The 21,020-nt window shown below is 37.5% G+C and overlaps 1 protein-coding gene across 19 annotated transcripts in view; it reads left to right on the top strand.

The window, feature by feature from the left end:
• KITLG (KIT ligand) overlaps positions 1-21,020 on the top strand; it is a 200,069-nt gene that overhangs the window by 55,271 nt on the left and 123,778 nt on the right. For 11 of the 19 annotated variants that reach the window (XM_064590809.1, XM_064590808.1, XM_064590810.1 and 8 more), the window contains 6 exons: positions 4,132-4,302; positions 6,671-6,830; positions 7,542-7,625; positions 12,198-12,307; positions 13,002-13,069; positions 14,048-14,212. In XM_064590809.1, coding sequence (XP_064446879.1) covers positions 4,132-4,302; positions 6,671-6,830; positions 7,542-7,625; positions 12,198-12,307; positions 13,002-13,069; positions 14,048-14,212 — 758 coding nt within the window. The other 8 variants (XM_064590821.1, XM_054506892.2, XM_054506891.2 and 5 more) reach the window with 5 other exon arrangements.

Here is a 21,020-nt window from a genome sequence, read left to right on the forward strand (position 1 = left end):
CAAATGAAATACTGAGTTTCCTGTGTTTCATTCTCTTTGCAAATCATTGACTATATTTAATTAAAAGGAAGATATGAAACTGCTTGATGATCTAGTCAAAACTGGTTTTCTCTCTTGCAGACAGGTCAAAACTGGCTGATATTTAATTTTTTTTTCAGCCTTAGATCTATCTTTAATAAGTCCAAGAATCCTAAAAAGCTAACATGTAACTCTTTAAGCAAATTAATGAGAAGATAGAACTCTGAACTGATTATATCGTTTTTTCCAAGGAAATTTGGCAAGAATGAATAATGCATGAAATATAATTTACAAGATGTTTAGAAATGTGTTTTTCAGCAGTGTAGTAGCTCGTATCAGCTAGCAATGAATTCTTCATAATTTTTAAAGGGCAAATTTTGGGCTAGGATTAGATGGTGAGATTTCCAGGATCTAACTGTAAGAAATTAGAAGTTTAGGCTTGAGAACTTTGCTGGGAAATGTTGATTGCTTCAGCTGTTGATTAGGTGTACGGAAGTTGGGGACCGTGGGGGACCATGGGTGCTGTGAGGGAGTCGTCATAGCTAAATAAGAACTTGAATACAGGGCACCTGGGTGGCTCAGTCGTTAAGTGTCTGCCTTCCACTCGGGTCATGGTCCCGGGGTCCTGGGATCGAGCCCTGCATTGGTCTCCTTGCTCGGCGGAGAGCCTGCTTCTCCCTCTCCCACTCCCCCTGCTTGTGTTCCCTCTCTCGCTATCTCTCTCTGTCAAATAAATAAAATCTTTAAAAAAAAAAAAAAGAACTTGAATACAGAATGCAAACATAAGAGTTCAGCTGAAAACAGAGATAAACAGAAGTGGTGATAGTAAAGCACCCCAGAGTTCCCTGGTTAAAAATAAGAAACCTATAAACAAAATCGTTTCTACTTTAACCACAAAAAAAGGAAGAAGAAAAAACCTGCTCACTTAAGGTGCCAAGACTGCAGAAGCTAAAGGAGTACCTTAATTCAGAATAAGGAAATTTGATTTTGGTTCTTCTATGTCAGAAGATCTGAGGAAAGGATAGGCAAGCATATTTATAAAGTGGGGTGAAGACAGAATTTAAAGAGACTGACACCTAGAATCAGAAAAATTTGCACCATTACAACAGAATGAATTAATTGGGGAAGGCTGCCCTACCGTATAAATACTCTTCAAACAGTATTTGCAGTATGTGTTGTATCCCAGATTCTAGGAAATCTGCCCCTTGCTGACAGGGCTGACTATCTAAAAGGGAATTATCACTGTTTAAATGGATGGAGACTTGGAGAGCGATTCAGTCCCAAAGGAAAGACTGACATTTTGGAAAGAGACCTGTGAATGATGCAAATGTGAACTTACATGTGCTTGAGATAAGCACTGATTAAACAAAACAAAGAATCCATTCTGAACATACTTTGGAAACACATAGTCTTTGAGAACTTGGTTGATGAGTTGAGTGAAATGGCCTAATTGAACTAATTCCCATTTGGGGGTTTGTTTGTTATACTTTTCTGAAGCCGGAGCCAACACTCCTGAAAGTTTTGAATGACATTTAGTGCTTCCAGGAATTGGGGCTTACCAATTTGTAGATAAACCCGTTTCCTTTTTGGCTGTGTTGTATTAATTAAAACTGTTCTGTTAAATGAATAGAAGGCGGCCCCCTTGTATAATTTAGGCCTTCCCCCATAGAGATATTCTGCTAGTAAGAAGAGAAATCAAGTTTAGTGGTTTGATTCATTTTACATGGCATCAGGTACTCCCTATGATTATAATATATTTTTTTAAGATTTTATTTATTTGAGAGAGAGAATGAGATAGAGAAAGAGCATGAGAGGGGGTAGGGTCAGAGGGAGAAGCAGACTCCCTGCTGAGCAGGGAGCCCGATGCCAGACTCTATCCCGGGACTCCAGGATCATGACCTGAGCCGAAGGCAGTCGCTTAACCAACTGAGCCACCCAGGCACCCCGATTATAATATTTTTATTACAGCAGAAGTTATTTTAAATTATTTAGGATCTTATACACCATGGCAATTATAGCTATCCCCAATCTTATTTTTCTCACTTGTTACATTTTAGCCAAGTTTAAAAAAAAAAATCAGAGATTCTTACTTAAAAGATGTTTATGGAAGAAAACATAATGTTAAAGTATACAAAGTATATGAACTTATTTTAAGTAATTATTTTAAGTAATGTTACACTAATTTAAAAAATAGAGGGGCGCCTGGGTGGCTCAGTCGTTAAGCGTCTGCCTTTGGCTCCGGTCATGATCCCAGGGTCCTGGGATCGAGCCCCACATCGGGCTCCCTGCTCCGCGGGAAGCCTGCTTCTCCTTCTCCCACTCCCCCTGCTTGTGTTCCCTCTCTCACTGTGTCTCTCTCTGTCAAATAAATAAATAAAATCTTTAAAAAAAATAAAATAAAATAAAAAATAGAATGGATTTTAATAATACATCAACGAGATCTTTTTCCTGATAATCTAAACCTTTATTGGCCCAGAGCCATTTATAACAGAGGCTGGTAAACTATATCCTGTAGGCCAGATCCAATCCACTGCCTGATTTTATATGGCCAGCCAGCTGAGATTGGTTTTTACAGATGAACATTTGTATTCTGTCTGATAATCGAGAATACTTTGAAACCCAGCTAAACAAAATGTTGACCCAAAATAACGAATTCCATTCTTATTGGTAGACCTATATTACAAAAGATTAAATTTGATTATTCTGCAAAAGACATTATATTCAATTATTATTACTACATTTTAATTTTATAATAAAAGTTTTGTAGAAATTTGTTTTCTCTGTATAAATGCACCTACATAATATCCTTTATTTCTGCCTCTTGGCATGCAAAACCTAAAATATTATCTAGCCCTTTACAGAAAGTGTAGACCCCTGACACAGAGTATTTTTTTCTCATTCATTTTTTATTCACTCATGCATTTGTTCAACAAATAGTTTCTGAGCAACTTTCACATGCCAGAGACACTGTTCTAGGCCATATTTAAAAAAAAAAAAAATAGTGCCTTCATAAAACTTACATTCAAATTATGTACATTATCTCCTCACAACTACCTGTTCTATTATCCCCATTCTACAGAGAGCTTCAGAGAATTTATGCAGGTGTCTGGAGTTTCTTAGACAGAATCGAACCCAGTTATACCTGACTGTACAGATTTAAGCTTCTAACCAATGGGCAGGGCTAGCTTCATGGGCAAGGTTCTGTGCTTGGTTTAATACTCTGCTGTTACCATCTTGTAATCATTCATTCTTGGACAAATTTTTGAACAGTGAATATGTTATCATTTTGCACTTGGCTCCACAAATTATGTAGCTGGTCCCGCTGCTAAGGCAAAAGTGCTTCTCTCTCAGACCACATTCCTGCCAGGGCTGTTGTTTGTTTGTTTGTTTGTTTGTTTTTTATTTTTTTAAAGATTTTATTTATTTATTAGACAGCGAGGGAGAGAGAAACAGCATGAGAAGGGAGAGGGTCAGAGGGAGAAGCAGGCTCCCTGCTGAGTCAGGAGCCCGATGTGGGACTCGATCCCAGGACTCCGAGTCCTGCCGAAGGCAATTGCTTAACCAACTGAGCCACCCAGGCTCTCTGTTTGTTTGTTTTTTAAACATACATATGAATTTATCTATGAAGAAGCCTTGAAATCTATCAAGCACCTCGGAAAAATAAGCTATTTTAATCCATTGTTTCATATTCCAGTTCACCAAAAGACTGCGAGTCCTTGAGGGCTAGGACTGTCTCCTACAATAATGTTGTTTTTTGGGAGGGGTTTTGGGGTTTTTTTTGGTAACTCCCTCTGCATAAAGCTTTTTTAAAAACACTGTGAGTAAAGTAAGTAAACCTTGTCAAGGGTAAGACTTGGCTTCGTCTTTAATTTACTTCCATGGAAGAGCAACATTCTTTACCAGCAATACTTTGTTCAGGTCTTTATTCATTTGCAAATTTTGAAGCAGATGTTAAATCTGAGTTAAACAAAACACAAAAACTGACCTGTTCTGATATAAGGAAATTCTTTGTCCAGCAGCAACTGAAACATTGATGTCTTTGAAGAAGGGTACTCCAAGTTTACTGTATTTACAATAGATGCCTTTATCTTCCTTTCTTTCAATTTCTTGCAGCCTAGTCATTGTTGGATAAGCGTGATGGTGGAACAGTTGTCAGTCAGCTTAACTGATCTTCTGGACAAGTTTTCAAATATTTCTGAAGGCTTGAGTAATTACTCTATCATAGACAAACTTGTGAAAATAGTGGATGACCTTGTGGAGTGCATGGAAGAACACTTATTTGAGGTAACTTTGTATTCTTTGGGATTGCTTCTTACTACTCTTCCCCAAGACCTATGCTGACCTTGGCAAGGGTGGCAATATCTTTATTTGTGAAATTTTTAATTTATAAATTTTTAATTAAAAAAGTTTTTTAAGGAGAGCACAGAAAATAGGTGGTTGTAGTCACTGCAATACTGAAACATACATAAAGGCTTAGATGTCATTTAATATAAAAATTAAATTTATTCCCTCTAAACATAAAAAAAAATAGACCTTTATTTTGTGAGTGAAGTCCTCATAACCCACCTTTTATGTTACAAATGTTCATTTACATTTAAATGGAAAATTGTCTATAATGAACCCTTAGACCTCCTATCCATAGTAATCATGTCACAACAATGAAGTGCATTTTAACATCTCCAGGTCATTTGATGATTAGTTGTCACCAGCTTCAGAATGTGGGCATGGCAGTGCTGTGAGATTGAAGTTTATTGACAAGGCAGTGTATAGAGATTAAGAATGAGGTGTTAGAGTTCAAATCCTGACTCTGTCACTAGTTACCTTTGTGAACTTAACCTCTCTGTGTTCACATTCTTTATGCCTAAAATGAGGATAATGACAGGATCCATCTCATGGAGTTGACATTAGATAATTTGCGATTAATGCCTTAGTACCATGTCTGGCAAAATAAATCCTAATTAACATTTTTATTATTATTTTAGAATACCACATCTATAATAAAATAGATCTTGGGAGACCTGCTTTGGCATAGAGTTCACAATTCAGGGTCTACCCTACAGGCCTTCTAGATGTTTAAACCTAAGGTTTTAAATATCATTCTGTACTTTTAAATACTTCCTTCTCATCCAAATTCCAATTTCTCTTTAAGACCCAATATCCATCCCATTTGTGTTCAAACTCAGAATTCTTACTGTACTAAGAGCCTCCTCACTACATTTCATCACTTCTATTACTTTACTTTTTAATTTCTAAATTGGTGTGTCTTACAGTCTATGACATCTTAGAGTTAACATGTCTTTTTATATCATGTTAGTACAAATAGTGTTCTGATGGCAAGAGGTCACAGAAAGTAAGGCATATGAGGAACAGTGTCATGAAGGAAATAATCCACCCACTGGGGCTTGAAAGATGAGTTAAGTGTTAGGTAAATGGCGATATCAAGAAGAGCATCCCAAATACTGAAGAGTATACATTTACTAATCATGGCACTGTGGCTAGAACCCAGGTGGTATTTCTTTGTTGTTTTGGGGGTGGAGTTAATATGTATAAAGCACTTAGTGTAGTACATAGCAAATGCTACATAGGTGTTATTATTACCTACTTTTATTTATAGATAATCATGCATGTATGAATTTCTAAAATATAGTCTGGTTTGCTTTCTTGGGGAATTTCTAGAAATTAATCATACTCTTTATTCTTTTATAACTTGGTTCTTTTGCTCAGCATTATGCTTATAAGATATATCCACTTTGAGACATATAGCTGAAATTAAGTTTTTCCTGCTTATAGAGTGGACTTAATATACCAATATTTATTAAACCACTCTTCTTTTTTTTTTCTTCATTTAAATTCAATTGACCAACATATAGTACAACATTAGTTTCAAAAGTAGAGTTCAGTTATTCATCAGTTGCTTGTAACACCCAGTGCTCATCACATCACGTGCCCTCCTTAATGCCCACCACCCAGTTACCCCATCCTCACCCACTTCCCCTCCAGCAACCCTCAGTTGGTTTCCTATAGTTAAGAGTCTCTCATGATTTAACCACTCTTCTGTTGTTTGATGTAAGTGTTATATAACACTGTTGCTAAGAACTTTCTTGTATGTCTCCTGGTGCATATGTGCAAGAGCTTCTCTAGAGTATTCACCTAAAAGTGGAATTTCTGGGTTACAAAATGGGCACATGTCCAGCCTTACCAGATGATACCAAATCACCAATTTATATCATTCCACCAGTATGTAAGAGTCCCCTTTGTTCCATATTCTTGCCAATATTTAGTATCATCAGACTTTTTAATTTTGGGCTGTTTGGAGCATGTGTTATAGAGGGGTATTTTTTTTTAATGAATAATTATTTTAATGAGCATCTCTAAAGAACAGTGTCTCTAATTTCTTGCTAACATTATTTTGTTTTGATGTTCTATTCACCTTACCCCCACCACCACTCCATTCCTTTATCTGGAGTTGAGCCCCAGACCAAACTGGATGGGATCACTATCTTTTAGTACCAATTTGAATTATGGGTGTTAAAACAGTTGTCTAAAAGTATTAGTTTTACTTGAATCTTTGGGGAATGTATTTATAGTCTATTACCTTGACATCAGTTAAATCTGTAAACTATCTGAAAAATATAAACCTGTTTTCTTCTAGAATGTAAAAAAAACACCTAGGAGCCCAGAACTCAGGCATTTTACCCCTGAAGAATTCTTCAGAATTTTTAATAGATCCATTGATGCCCTCAAGGACTTGGAGACCGTGGCATCTAAAACTAGTGAATGTGTGGTTTCTTCAACATTAAGTCCTGAAAAAGGTAAGATATATAAGAATTTCCAATTTAAATGCCAAAAGCAAGCTTGAATCTTATATGTGTAGGTAAGAATCTACCTCTGACTCAAATATATTTGTAGCTAGAGAAAGATGTATGTGTATATGTCTAATACAAAGACATATATCAATGGCATGAAAGAAGTGATCAGTGGATTTGTTGGTTTTCAAACCAAAGCAACACTCATCATTTCCAAATATAAGAATTTTGTGTGGGTAAACAATATGGGATATAGTGAATTTGCTAGTATTGTGTAGTATATGTTATTCTTCATCTTCAGTTTTCTTAATGTCCCCTTTTCAAATCTTTTCCTTAAGGTCTACCTCTGAGTCATGAATTCTGATCTTCACCAGTTACTCTGTATTGAGACCTTTTTTCCCACTGGGTCCCTGTAGTACAAAATCTACTTACATTGTTTTTTTTGTTGTTGTTGTTTTTAAGACTAATTACCAACAATTTGTGTTACTTAGATTTATTAACATATGTAGGCAACGAATCTTTGTTCTATAAGGTGACTGTGATGAATTTCTTAATAAAAATAGAACAGGACCCAGTAAGAAATAAATAGGATCTGAATAATCAAAACTGGGGAGGCAGACCTTGAAAGTACTCTGGTATTGCACTTCAACCTTTTGCACACTCTGTAATTTATGTAAATCATCATACAACACTGACACATTATTGCTTTCTATTTAGATTCCAGAGTCAGTGTCACAAAACCATTTATGTTACCCCCTGTTGCAGCCAGCTCCCTTAGGAATGACAGCAGTAGCAGTAATAGTAAGTACATACATCTGATTTAATGCATGCATGGCTCCAATTAGCACCTATGGGAGTATTGCATGGGCTTTAAAGGAAATTTCTGCAATTATTACTATTAATACTGTTCTGTTACTATTCTTCCTGTTATGGTCTTCCTGAGAATTATTAGGTTTGTATGTAAGTGATGAATCACTAAATTCTACTCCTGAAATCAATATTACACTAGATGTTAACTAACTAGAATTTAAATAAAAATTTGGGGGTGCCTGGGTAGCTCAGTTTCTTAAGCGTCTAACTCTTGGTTTGGCTCAGCTCCTTATCTCAGGGTCATGAGAGCAAGCCCCACATGGGTTCCTTACTCAGCTCGAAGTCCGCTTGAGATTCTCTATCCCTCTGCCCCTCCCACTTGTGTGCTCTGTCTCTCTCTAAAATAAATAAATTAATCTTCCTTAACTATTTTTAAATAAATAAATATTAGCTTTGTAGAAATGGGTTTCCCTACAACTCAAGATGATCTTTAGAAAATTGGGTCAAAATCTGCTAAGATTATTTTAAGTAAGTCATATAATTACTTTTAGAAATATGATTTAAGCTTTATTCATTGTCAACTTAATATATTTGTTGTGGAATCTGCCTGACAAAAATGGAATTTTAAAATTGAAAGTGTAGATGTCCGTTATATAGAATTCCAAGGATATTTTCAGTTTTGTATATATCAGTATTTACTATTATGTGTTTGTATGTCTGATGATTTTATTTACTATATAGAGGAGAATATGCTTCTTTGCCTGGAATTTCTGTCTTCTTTGACTAAGAACCCAATTTCCTGGAAGTCTCATGTCCTCTTTTCAAATACAGGCAAGGTCATTATAAAGGTCATTGGATTTTACTAAATATTCTGATCCTCTAGTTTCATGGAAGCTGTAGAAGGAAAAAAAATTCATCCTATGATCTTAGCTAAGAACGTCATCCCTGAAGACTTAGTAATTGGGCACTGTCATATGTTCAGGGACATAGAGGACCTACCTATAAAAAGGAGTAATCAATTTAGTACGAATCCACAATAGCAATTCTGCAATTCAGAAATTTTTTAAAAACCTCTAAGATCCATTTGTTTTGGAATTTTTGCCACCAAAACCTGACCTGACCTAAACTGAGATAAGGCTATTTGTAGTCTTTTTCCTTCTAAAAGTGAATATTTATAGATTTCACTACAGAAATATTGTGTTTGATTACAGCGTGCTACCTAGACTTCACTGAGGATATTATATAGAATATCTGTAAGACAGAAGCTTCTAAAATCTGAAATTCTGAATTACAAAACACATCAGATCTGAAAAGTTTTAAAAAAGGACTGTGTGTTAGCCAGTTAAGGTCTTTCTTATTAACTACTGATTTTATTTTATTAATCTTTTCAAAGATGCAACTTTTGGCTTCTTAATTTATATTTCATTGATTTCTAATCTTTATTATTTCCTTCTTTTTACTTTGGGTTTAGTTTGTTCAGCTAAGTTGTAGCTGAAGTTCTTAAGGTAGAAAAATTTAATTAGTGATTTAAACCATTCTAATTTTCTGATATAAGCTCTTAAAGTTATAAATTTTCTTGTAAGCAACTTTAGTTGCATCCCACATACTTTGATATGTTGTGTTTCCATTATCATTTCTTTAAAAACAAATAATGCAATATATGTTAAGAAAAAAAAAAGAAGAAGAAGAAGAAGGTAGCAGGAGGGGAAGAATGAAGCGGGGGAAATCGGAGGGGTGGACGAACCATGAGAGACGATGGACTCTGAAAAACAAACTGAGGGTTCTAGAGGGGAGGGGGGTGGGAGGATGGGTTAGCCTGGTGGTGGGTATTGAGGAGGGCACATTCTGCATGGAGCACTGGGTGTTATGCACAAACAATGAATCATGGAACACTTCATCTAAAACTAATGATGTAATGTATGGGGATTAACATAAGAATAAAAAAAGAAAGAAAGAAAAAAAAAAAGTCACTACTCTGGAAGAATGCGGTGAGTTCTCTTTAGTTAGGTCTCTCATCCAGCATGGATTTGTTTGGAACACCTTCTTTAGGGGCTGTCCTACCTGAGAAAGATTGTGAGTGGGGAATCCCAGAATATCTCACTCTCTAGTAAGCCAATTCTGCTTGTTGCTAATGGGCCTGTCTTTCCTGTGGTCTGAATGGTTCAAGTCAAGATTTGGCTTTTGGAAAGAACAGGAAAAATAGGGTATTGGCCGCCTTGATTCCAGGGCGTCTGGCTACCCAAACATATGTAATAGAATTCTCCATAGCATCATCGTAGCTCATTCATTTTCCATTGGAGTCTGGGGACAAAAATATCAATAGCTTCCTTTGTTTTTCTCTGTATGCCTCCAGGAGGTCACCTGGTCAAATCTATCATAACCACACAGCAGTCCCAATAGACGCTGTGGGCTGTAGTGTTGCAGGATTTTTTTCTCTGTGCCCACGGTTCTTGGTCACGCCACTTTGAAGAAGAGGTAGACCAGACAGAGTGGTGGGCAGCAAAGCAAGCTTTACTGAGTGGTAGCAAAGTGATAGTACAAAGCTCCCAAGGAGGGAGGGGACCCAAAGGGGTTGCCACCAGAGTTTCTAAGTCTAGGGATTTTTATGGGCTTGTTGACAGGCTGTTTCAATCTGATTAACCCTCCCTGTGCCTGTCATCCAATCAGGTTTTTGTCACATGGGAAAGGGGGGAGGGCTCTTTCCAGGGCGGTGTAAAATCCTTTTAAGGGTGGTTTCATCTTGGGGCAAGTCCCTACCTGCCCGCCTTCCAGTTATCCTTCATCAATATAGCCAGTGGCCATGAAGGAGAATTCAAACTTGCTACTGGAATACAACCGCAAATAGCCAAGTTATGTACAGATAGTGGTATTAAAATTCCCAAAATGGCAAGAATTGCTTATAATCCATTTTCTGAGAGACAACACTTTTATAAATGGTAGTTAAATCCCAGACTAGTATACACAATCTTATATAACCCTTAAAATAGCTATATTATTACAATAATTTTAGTACCACTTAAGTTATACTAAATCCCATGTTGTAACTCTGCTTTATTTTGATGAAAGAATTCATGTTGAATTCTACTTTAAAATGCCTAAAACTTATTTCCCACAAGGCTGTAGGATGGGGGGTGGATCAGAAGATACGCTAATCTAATCTAGTCTCAAGGAAGTGATTCATAGTTATATGAATGGAAGACCCCACTTCCATCCCCATCGCCCTTCCTTAAGTGTAAGGGGCACCCATGACTCACCCTCCACCCAACCCATACACACAAACTTCCTATTAGAGCCCTTTGGAAATAGGAGTCCTGGAATTAGTGAATTTCCTGCTCCCAGTTTACAAATGGTGGGGAAATAGCCAGTTCCTGTTCTCTCTGCAGTAGATAAGATTTGTTTCTTGCCTCTCAGGTTAAATCTAAGTTCATGTTCTCCCTGTAAATGTTTATACACATACAGTGGTTTGTTTCTTTTATATTATGTATTTTAGGTACTTAATATGTTAAATAGGTGACTATAGGCTGACACAGTATCCCAAATATTGCAAAATATTATAGCCCAAAACAGTCACTTTACCTTGGATTAGTTTACATTTTGATCCTATAATTGCTGAAAATGTATAATTTCTAAATGTATTCCTTCATCAAAAGAAAACTGAAGATTTTCAGTTCTTTTTGTACAGGTTGGCACATGTGTCCATGTCTCTAATAAACAACCAGGTTGTTCCTTGTAAGGAGACAGAGAGAAGAGACCCTTGTGGTAGATGTGTTTTGTTTAATTCATGAATCATTCTGCTGCTCACGGAGGAGCTGAGCAAGATCAAAAGGAGTCCCAAGTTCATCTCACATGTTTTTTCCCCTCTCTCTCTCTGTCTCTGTCTTTGTCTCTCGCTATTAAAGTAAGCAATGAGAAGATAGCGGTGCTTTCAGCCATTCTTTAGTGTTTAATGGTCTCAGGCTTTCCAACATAAAAGTTCTGAAAAATCAAATCTTTAGTCCTTAGCACAGAGCTGGGCACTCTCTGGCATCCAGTAAACGTATACTGCAGATGTGATGAGGAAACGCCATGACTCTAAGCATGAGGTACCTAAAAATACTTCAACCACTAAGTACATTTAATGACTTATTATTTGCGGCAGGCAGAACAGCTTAATGCATACCGACCTTGATCCAGGTTGCAAAATGCCCTCTTTACAATTTCTTGGCAAAGGGTGAAGAGTGAGAAAACAAAAGGGTTTTAAAGTCATAGAAAATGGATTTGCTTGAGAGTATAAATCACTTTTAGGAATATGTCGTCTGTGTTCCATATGTGTCAACATCAGCCACGTCCGATATCCTTCTGTGTGGGTTTTCTTTCATTTTTCAACTTAACATATTTGGGAGACGACATGGACTTGTATTGCTGTCCCAAAACAACACTCAGCAGAAAAATCAGCATTTCAAATATTTTAAACAGAGCTAGGTCAAGAATACATTATGGAAACAGTTGGGAACAACCACAGCATAAGAGGAAAACCTCTAGCAGGGATATGCTGTGTTCACCACTATACTGTTTTAATTACAGGGAAGGCCTCAAACCCCATTGGAGACTCCAACTTACAATGGGCCGCTATGGCATTGCCAGCATTCTTCTCTCTTGTAATCGGGTTTGCTTTTGGAGCCTTATACTGGAAGGTAAGGGTTGCTATTCCTTTTTTTTTTTTTTTCCTTGATCAAAACTTCGTGAACTTTAGGTATTTATTTGTGCATACTATATTTACATAAACGATTACCCCACTGCCCTTTTCGGAGAAAAGGTCCTACCTTAACTTAGTCTCAGCAGACTCTAAATCTTAAGGTTTTCCCCTTATTCCTTATCATGCTTAGGAGACAACCCCTCCCACTGAAAATGCACACTTAAGAAATGGGAACTGGTTTTAATAGCCTGCACTAAATATAAAAAGGAAGAAATATGCTGCAAATCATATGATGTGCTTAAAGCCAAATAGAAATGCCATTTGTATTATCTGCTATTTTGGATTTCTCTTCTTATGTTCTCTTCTCACAGAGACCTGTCTAAAATTTTGAAATGTGCTAAATCATTGTGATTCAACTTTCTGAAATGTCTTTTGAATTTGATTACCATTTAAATCTTTCAGTTTCTTTATTGCTTTTTCACCTCCAGCCCCCTAAAAATGTTGAGTCAGTAATACGGTGCATTATTCATATTTTTTATTGCAAAAGTATTTTATATGCTGCATGCTGGAAAAAAGGAAAACCCTGCTATTGGAGTTATTGACATAAAATATAAAAGTAGAGACCATTAACCTCTTGAATATTATACCATTTATTGGTATTTTTATAACATGTATCCTTGTTCTTTTCCCAGAAGAGACAACCAAATCTCACAAGGACAGTTGAAAATATACAGATTAATGAAGAGGATAATGAAATAAGGTACTTTGTTTCGCTCAATATGTGCATAAGTAAGCTTGACGTTGCCAATTCACTGACCGTGCACATGCTCATATGTCTTTAAGAAGTTGTTTGCTCTCCATGGCAGCTCCCAACACATATGGATGGTCTTTATCCACATTTCCTGCCTCTCACACTTGCTTCAATCCCACATCTCCACTTAGCTGTAGAAGACCTTCACACTGGTGTCTTCGTGACCCATCTTAAAGTATCAATAGAGGTTTTCTCGGCTCCATTTCTATAAGCAGCAGAATCTTGCTTAGACGCCCAGTCACGGGGCTCTGGAGGCATGTCTGCATATTCTCCTTCATTTCCATGCTACCAACAGGATATACTGATTCCTCCTCTCTGTGTCTCTTAGCTCTTCGGCAAGAGTCAACATCTTCATATCTTCATGATGTCTTGGCTGAGCTGCCACAGGATCTTGCTTTTCCTTCCCCCCTCTAAACTGTACCTTTGTCTCATTCTCCCTTAAAACCCAGTTCATAAGGTTACTTCCTAGTCAGGATGCTTGCAGTGACTTGCTCTTGCATACTTGATGTATTTGACTTCACTCTAGTTTTTGGAGCCCTTAACTATTCTCAGTCTGTTTAGTATTTTCTCCAAAGCCAAACACAAAAATTGTTTTTAAGGTAACTTTCCATTTACTATAGCTGATGCTGATCACTTTTTACCTTACCCCATATTGCCTGAACAGTAATATTTGGATTGACCCCCAGTTACTGGAAGGTTTCATTTGGCATGTTACTTTCTCTTCTGTCATGCCTTTGTATATAAATATACACATATTAAGTACAGATAGGCATTTTTAGTATGTGTATATGCATATGCAGAGAGAATTTTTACACGACTTGGGAAGACTATATTGAAGCAGATAACGTCTTCCTTCTTCTCTTTAGTATTGCTTATGAAGGTAAGCTTTCCACTCAATTCTGCCATCTTTTTTTACTGTATTTACAGAAAAACTGCCTTATACAATGTCCAGATGACGGTGTACTTCAGAATCTCTGTCCAAAAGCAAATAAGTGTTTTTCTTGTTGCTTTTCAGTATGTTGCAAGAAAAAGAGAGAGAGTTTCAAGAGGTGTAATTGTGGCTTATATCAACACTGTTACTTTCGTATCTTGGTAAGTTTTTAGAATTCAAGATGAAAGATTTTTAAAAAATGATACAGCATCTTAGATGCCAAAATTTAGAAATAAAATTTATTAAGTTGACTCTTAAACTGAAACTGTTACAGTGAATTAGATATGCATAATTCAATTATGTGTGTTCTGACATTTTGAAAGGCCAAGCAGTGATTAGTGGTCCTGATTAGTGGATTCATCTTGTATGGGAGGTATACAAAAAATTAACAGTGGAGTGTTTACAATTTTGAGGCCAGAAAAAAATTAGACAAGGGGAAAGAACAAATTAGGACCAAAATAAAATAATATCAATAGAGGAAGAGTAAATAAAACCCCTTTCAGTTAGGTGTGACTACTATAACATAATAGAAAAAGTATCTCAATTGTTAGATGCTGAAACAAGTGAATGGCAAAAATGTTTCCTTGCTATTTTAAGGAAAAAGAGAAAGAACCAAAATATCTTAGAAATCAGAAGAAAGTTGTCAAGGTAAAGTGCCACCTGCCACATGACTGGTAATAATTGTGCCTCATCACAGTCCAGAGCCCAGGATGCAGTAAACATAAACCAGAAACAGATAGTGTGGGTCTGCGGAGGGCTTGTGGGAGAAAAGAGAGCAAGAAACCATGGCCCGGAGGCACTGATGCTCCTATTTCCTCTCCTGTCTACTTTCTCAGGGGCCAAGCTACAGACGCCAGATTAGCGGGGTGGAGTGGGGGTGGGGGGGCGAGCACCCGGAATGGCGCTAACTTGACCCCACATCAGTTCCTGCTCTGCTCATTTCCACTTCAGCTGCCAACTGGCTGTACGTTTTTTTATGGCCATGGGCTCTCGAGTGCATTTATTACAGTGGAACATGAATGTCCTCTCATTTTCCTCAGTCTTCAGTTCATTCCCTGCATTCCCTCATTGTCAGAAGATCATTTACTCTCCGGGGTTATTAGAAAGATGGTGTGTCATGAGCTTTGCCTTTTCTTTATAGGTCACTGTCCTTCCAGCTTCATTTTTGTCCCAGATTCAGAGATTTATCTTCAGACTGAACCTTCCCCAGGGAAGCTGGGTCAGAGAGCTTTTTAACTCCTCCAGGGCCTCACTTTGGTAGTTGGAAAACATTTTTCAACAGCCCCAAGTAACATGATATAATAATTATGTCCCATAGTTCTCTAACACTTTAACTCTGCTATTTACACGGACTTCATTTAGGCCTTTAATCGTGCCCTTGATCATATCCAGAGCATAAATAGTACTTTTTTTTTTTCCTGCTCACCATCTTACCTTCTCTCTAAGCTCATGTTAAATAATGTTAACAAATAGACCTTTCACTTGATACTTTTTATTTTCTGGAGCAATACTCTGCAAGCTGAAACTATAGGTTTCTAGGAAAAATAATTTCTCTGCCCTTCAATCCCAACATGAGCCTCACTGTTGCTTCTCTGCCATTTCAGTTCCCTTAAGCTAGACATCTACAAACCACACACTACATGGTTAATGGAGTCTTTTTTTTTTTTTCTAAGATTTTATTTATTTATTTGACAGAGAGAGACAGAGTGAGAGAGGAACACAAGCAGGAGGAGGGGAGAGGGAGAAGCAGGCTTCCCGCAGAGCAGGGAGCCCGATGTGGGGCTCGATCCCAGGACACCGGGATCATGACCTGAGCCGAAGGCAGACGCTTAACGACTGAGCCACCCAGGCGCTCCGGTTAATGGAGTCTTAAAGTCTCAAGTAATGTCCTCTGTTTGGTTTTGGACTGCACTGATCGCTGGGATCCTGTTTTGGCACACAGGTCTTTAATCATGTGGTTTTTAATTGTGGCATTTGTCCTGTGACATTTGGAAAATGGATTATGCTGGGAAAACTCAGGGCACCTGTTTAGAAGGGAAAACAATTGCATTTTAAAGCAACCATAGTCAAGCAACTTAGGCGTAGTTATATGTTGTCAGGGAACAGTCAGGGACAGGAACTGAGCCTGGCTGGTTCTTACTGTGTCTCCTTCACAAGCAACTCACTTGTTGCCTATGTGTTGCAGACCCTCACTAAATGCTTGTTGAATGAGTGTGACAGAGTGGATAAACCCTGAATGAAAGTTTAACCACTCGTAAGGAAGACAGTCCTTCTGAAGTAGGGTTTTTATTAGTTTGCAAGATGAATAAGTGCTAGAGACCTGCTGTAAAACATTACACCCATAGTCAACAGTGCTATATGGTGTACTTAAATATGTGGAAAGAGGGTAAGATCTCTTACCTCAAAAAAATAAATTTTTAAAAATCTTTAAGAAAGTGAATTTGGGTTTATTTTCATCATGCGTGTGTTTGTGTGCACGCACACGTAATTTGCTGAATTGGGTCAATAGGAAAGTAAAGCGTCCAAAGCAAGGAGAAAGAGAGTCATGGGAAATGACTATTTTTCTTAAAATGTGAAATATTGTTCATGTTTACAATGAATCAACCTAGGTTTAAAAAGAAGCTCAGATTGTTTAGAAATAAACTCCTCACACATTAATGAGTGGTCAGTGTGAAATGGATAAGTAATATGAAGTGGCTTTCTCCTTCATAAAGTACCTTACTCATCATGTCTGCAAGGGTCTCTCTCTCAAGACTCAGCTCGGATACCACTACCTCCAAAAAGCTGACTTCCCAAATTTATGGCCCTCTAATTATATTTCATGTTACATTTCATGTGAAATGTAATACACATTAATAAGACTTCACAAATACTTTTATAGACATTTTGTGTCCTCTGCTAAACCATAAGCTCTTACAGGACAGGATTTGTTTCTGAATTTCATTTTGGAATCCCATCAAACTATATAGCTTATACCTTGTTCATGCAAATGATGAATAAATATTTGTTGGGAAAAAAATGGAGAAGAATCTCAGAATTGCATTAACGGGCGCCTGGGTGGCTCAGGTGGTTAAGTGACTGCCTTCGGCTCAGGTCATGATCCTGGAGTCCCGGGATCGAGTCCCGCATTGGGCTCCCTGCTCGGCGGGGAGTCTGCTTCTCCCTCTCCCACTCCCCGTTTGTGTTCCCTCTCTCGCTGTGTCTTTCTCTGTCAAATAAATAAATAAAATCTTTAAAAAAAAAAAAAAGAATTGCATTAACAAGAGAATAAACTTTATGAAAATAAAAACAAAAATAGACATGGGAAGGATAGGAAAAAGGAAGACAAAAGATCCAGCTGGTCACCATGAATCTACAGACCCCAAGTCAAAATATATAGGTATCATTTGTAGTCATTTACTGAGTACCAGTTGTGTAGAATAAAGCCTTTGCTTGTCCCTATACCAACAGAGATTTAAAACCTGCCAAGGAACATGAAGTATAATTTGGGGAGATGGGTGTGATAAAGAAAAAGGTTTGGGAGAGCAGAATATGACGTGGTAGGAGAGGAAATTTGCCAGGAAATAAAATAGTAATAAAAAGTACCAAGATGGAAATGTAATGTGCAGTTGTTATTATATATTTTAAAAATTAGATATAATTTGGATTATAGCCATTTTTTTGGTTTACAAGGAAGGGGAAGGTTCAGGGAATGACTCAGATTTATGGCAGGGATTTCTCCCTGAAGTGTAAGTTTCACCAACTAAAATTAAGACAAATATTGGAATAGTTCTTCAAATGAAATAACCCATAATTGGAAAGTGAAGAGAAGGATGGTTTGATATTTTAAAAACAAGAAAAGAAGATGGAAGGATTACAAGGTAATGAGCTAGAAACAAAAGAAATTGGCTCTAAGTGAAAATATACTAGAGTGGTGTTTATTTAACACCAGACATGAAAATATCTATACAAAAAGTTAAAAATTGATTTAATCAACAAGCTGATGCCAAGTATTCATAGCTGGCATCCCACAAGAATTTTTTTCATTTATTAGCTTGTGTGTAGCAGTTTGAGAAAGAAATAAAATATTTATAGAAAAATTGTGCTCTTCATTCTTCCTACAAATGTGGTTCCAACACGCTGTAGTAGGTAGCTTGTTAGATGCAGAGCTTAATATAACCTAGTTGTGTCCTCAAATTGCTTATAACCTACAAAAGGAAATAAGGCATATGCATAATAACCTATTTTTAAAAGGAAACCAGAAGTTTATGAAGTTAAAAAAGCAATGAAAGGAGCTTACAAGGCAAATGCAATAAGAGATCAAAGGCAAGACCATTGCTTATGGTTGTACAGGATGTGTCCTCAACATAGGTGTGGTATGGATGGACTGGACACAGTTGCCTTATCTGAAGGGAGAGAAATCACTAGCAACAGAAGAAAGTCTTCATCACAATGTAGGTGATGGAGGTGGCATACTGAGCCAGATCTTGGATGATGGGTAAAATTGTAATAGCAATAGGGAAGGAGTAATCCAGATACTGCAGATGGCATAAACTGAGTCAGGGAGGCCAAAAGTGCAGAGTGTGAGTTCAAGAGTCCATTTGTACAGTTGGACTCCAGTGGAAGGTCAGACATGAGGGGATAAAAAGCTGAGAAACAAGGGTGTGGGCATCGGTTTGAAAAATTCCAAGTATAGGACGTATACTGTATTGAGTAATGTGAAGAGATGTTGGAGGGCTTAGAAAAGATGTGAGTGATACAATCAAAGCCAAGGTTTAGGAAAGCAATGAGATATTGGTGTGGCCAGACCACAGGGATGGGAGCAGTGAACTGGAGTCAGGGAGTTCCACTTGGGAGGCCAATCTTCCAAACAGGATGACCTGTTCTAGGGTCACAGCCATGGAAATAGGAAAGTATGAACCACTTTGGAGATATGCAGTAAAAGAATCAACACATTCTGGTTACTGGTGGAATGCGAGGCTTGACATCACAGGTAGTACTCAAGGATGATTTAGAGCCTATAGGACTAACCAGGTGGTGGTTAAAAAAAAAATAAGGGAATGAGCTGTTAGGAAATACCAGTGACCAAATACATTAGACTGGAAATTCAAAGAACAGTCAGGGCTGGAAATAATAGATTTGGGGTTTGGGAGTCAGCTACAAAGAATTTAAATTGAGACCTTGGGAGAAGGACAGCATCGTCACGGAGAGGGCCCAGTTTGGTTGACCGTAAATAGCATGAGTTTGTAGACACTAGGACTGACACACCCCAGCATGGGTAAGTGTTAAAAATAATAATAAATAAATATATTATTTAATAATTCTTATTACAGTTAGGCTGGTGGAGAGATTCACAAAAGAAACACAACCTGGACATTTCCTGCAGACCTGAGCTAAGACAGAAGATAATAGATCTTAGAGTTGGAATATGGATGACCTTGAGTCAAGTTTGGTCACTGAGCACACACACAGGACTGGGCAAGATCTGTGACTCTCTACTAGATGTTTCCTAAGAATTTCTGGAGCTTCGGAGGATTTGTCTTTGAACTCCTTCTGTAGACACATTATAATATAGAGGATTAGAAGGGATTAGACTTGGGTTCAGGCCTTGGCTCTGCAACTAGTTAAGCTGTATGTTCCTGGATGAGTCCGTTGTCTTTTATTCCCTGGTTTTTCACAGATAATAAGGGGATAATATGACTCACCCTGCTCTGAAATTTCATGAGGTTGTTACTAGGATCTAGGGTATCATTATAAAAATTGTAGCTTTTGTTTTATGGGAAAAGAGTTGTCAAACCTTCAGGTTTACTTTCTTTGCTAAGAGACCTGGGGACAAAACTAGAAATAGATTTCCAGTCTTGCTTCTCTACTTAAGTTTAGAATTTTAAGCTATTACTAGCTTTTTAAAAAATACATCCTTTTGGTTTCTTTTTGTGATTCCCTTTTGCTTTTTTAATCAAGCTTTATTTTAAAATATCTGCTCTATATTTTGGATTTCTGAAGTTTTATTAATGTTTTTTAAGTTTTCTTTCAGGATTTAATTCTCCTTTCCCAAATGTAGGTTCTCTAGTTTCTAGAGTTCTCTGTTTGGTAAATTGTCATGTAATATGGTTTTTGGTATATTCATTTAGAGAGACTGGAAAAAATACTGCACTTATCACTTATACTATGGAATTTTACACAATTTATATTTAACCTCTGCATTGATCTCAAATATTTAAAAACTGAGACTCTGGAGTTGATAAGGACAAAGAGAAAGAGTATTGAGTAGGGAAGAAAAAGCAACATACACATTTATTTAGGGGTTGTGACTGAAAAAAACAGCTAAGGAAGTATAGATACTTGACTTGAAAGTTAAAAATCCTAAAGCCGAGCCCAAAACTCAGTGGATTAACACTAGCTCTGAAGAAATGAAACAATGTCTGGCTTTCGTGTTTCAACAAGTACAATAAGCTATGTTAGGCCAAATGAACCTCCCCAGGGGCTTTGTCAGGATGCTGTGCCAGGATTTCTCTCTGTCTTTTCTTGGCTGACAGTATTGAAAGCGATCTTGTTGCAGCTATTCCTCGGTTGAGAGAAGTGATGGCTTGAACCTGGCTAGGCATTCAAGACTCTGGCATTGCTCAGTGGCCAGAAGGCTGCTATTTGTTGGTAGTGATCAACTTCCCCACTGGTTATCTCCTTCATGCTACTCCATTTCTCTCTAGACACTGCCTTTGTCTTTCAAGGCCTCTCCCCTTACCACTTACCCACCACCTTTTCATAGCCTGGTTAGAGAAATTCAAGGCTACAAGATAACCCTCTTACCTCAAATGGAAACAATCTGTGGTATGCAAACGGGTGTGAAAGCCACCGGGTATGCATTCATCCATCGTATGTTCAAGGAATATTTACTGAGTATCTCCTTTGTGTCAGGCACTGTTCTAGGTGTTGGAGTTCAGCAGTAAAAAAGATAAAAGGAGTGCCTGGATGGCTCAGTCAGTTAAGTGT

This window comes from Mirounga angustirostris, unplaced genomic scaffold (assembly GCF_029215605.1).
Source record: "Mirounga angustirostris isolate CCGP_5_RB_7025 unplaced genomic scaffold, mMirAng1.0.hap1 SCAF_5, whole genome shotgun sequence".
Classification (NCBI taxonomy): Eukaryota; Metazoa; Chordata; class Mammalia; order Carnivora; family Phocidae; genus Mirounga; species Mirounga angustirostris.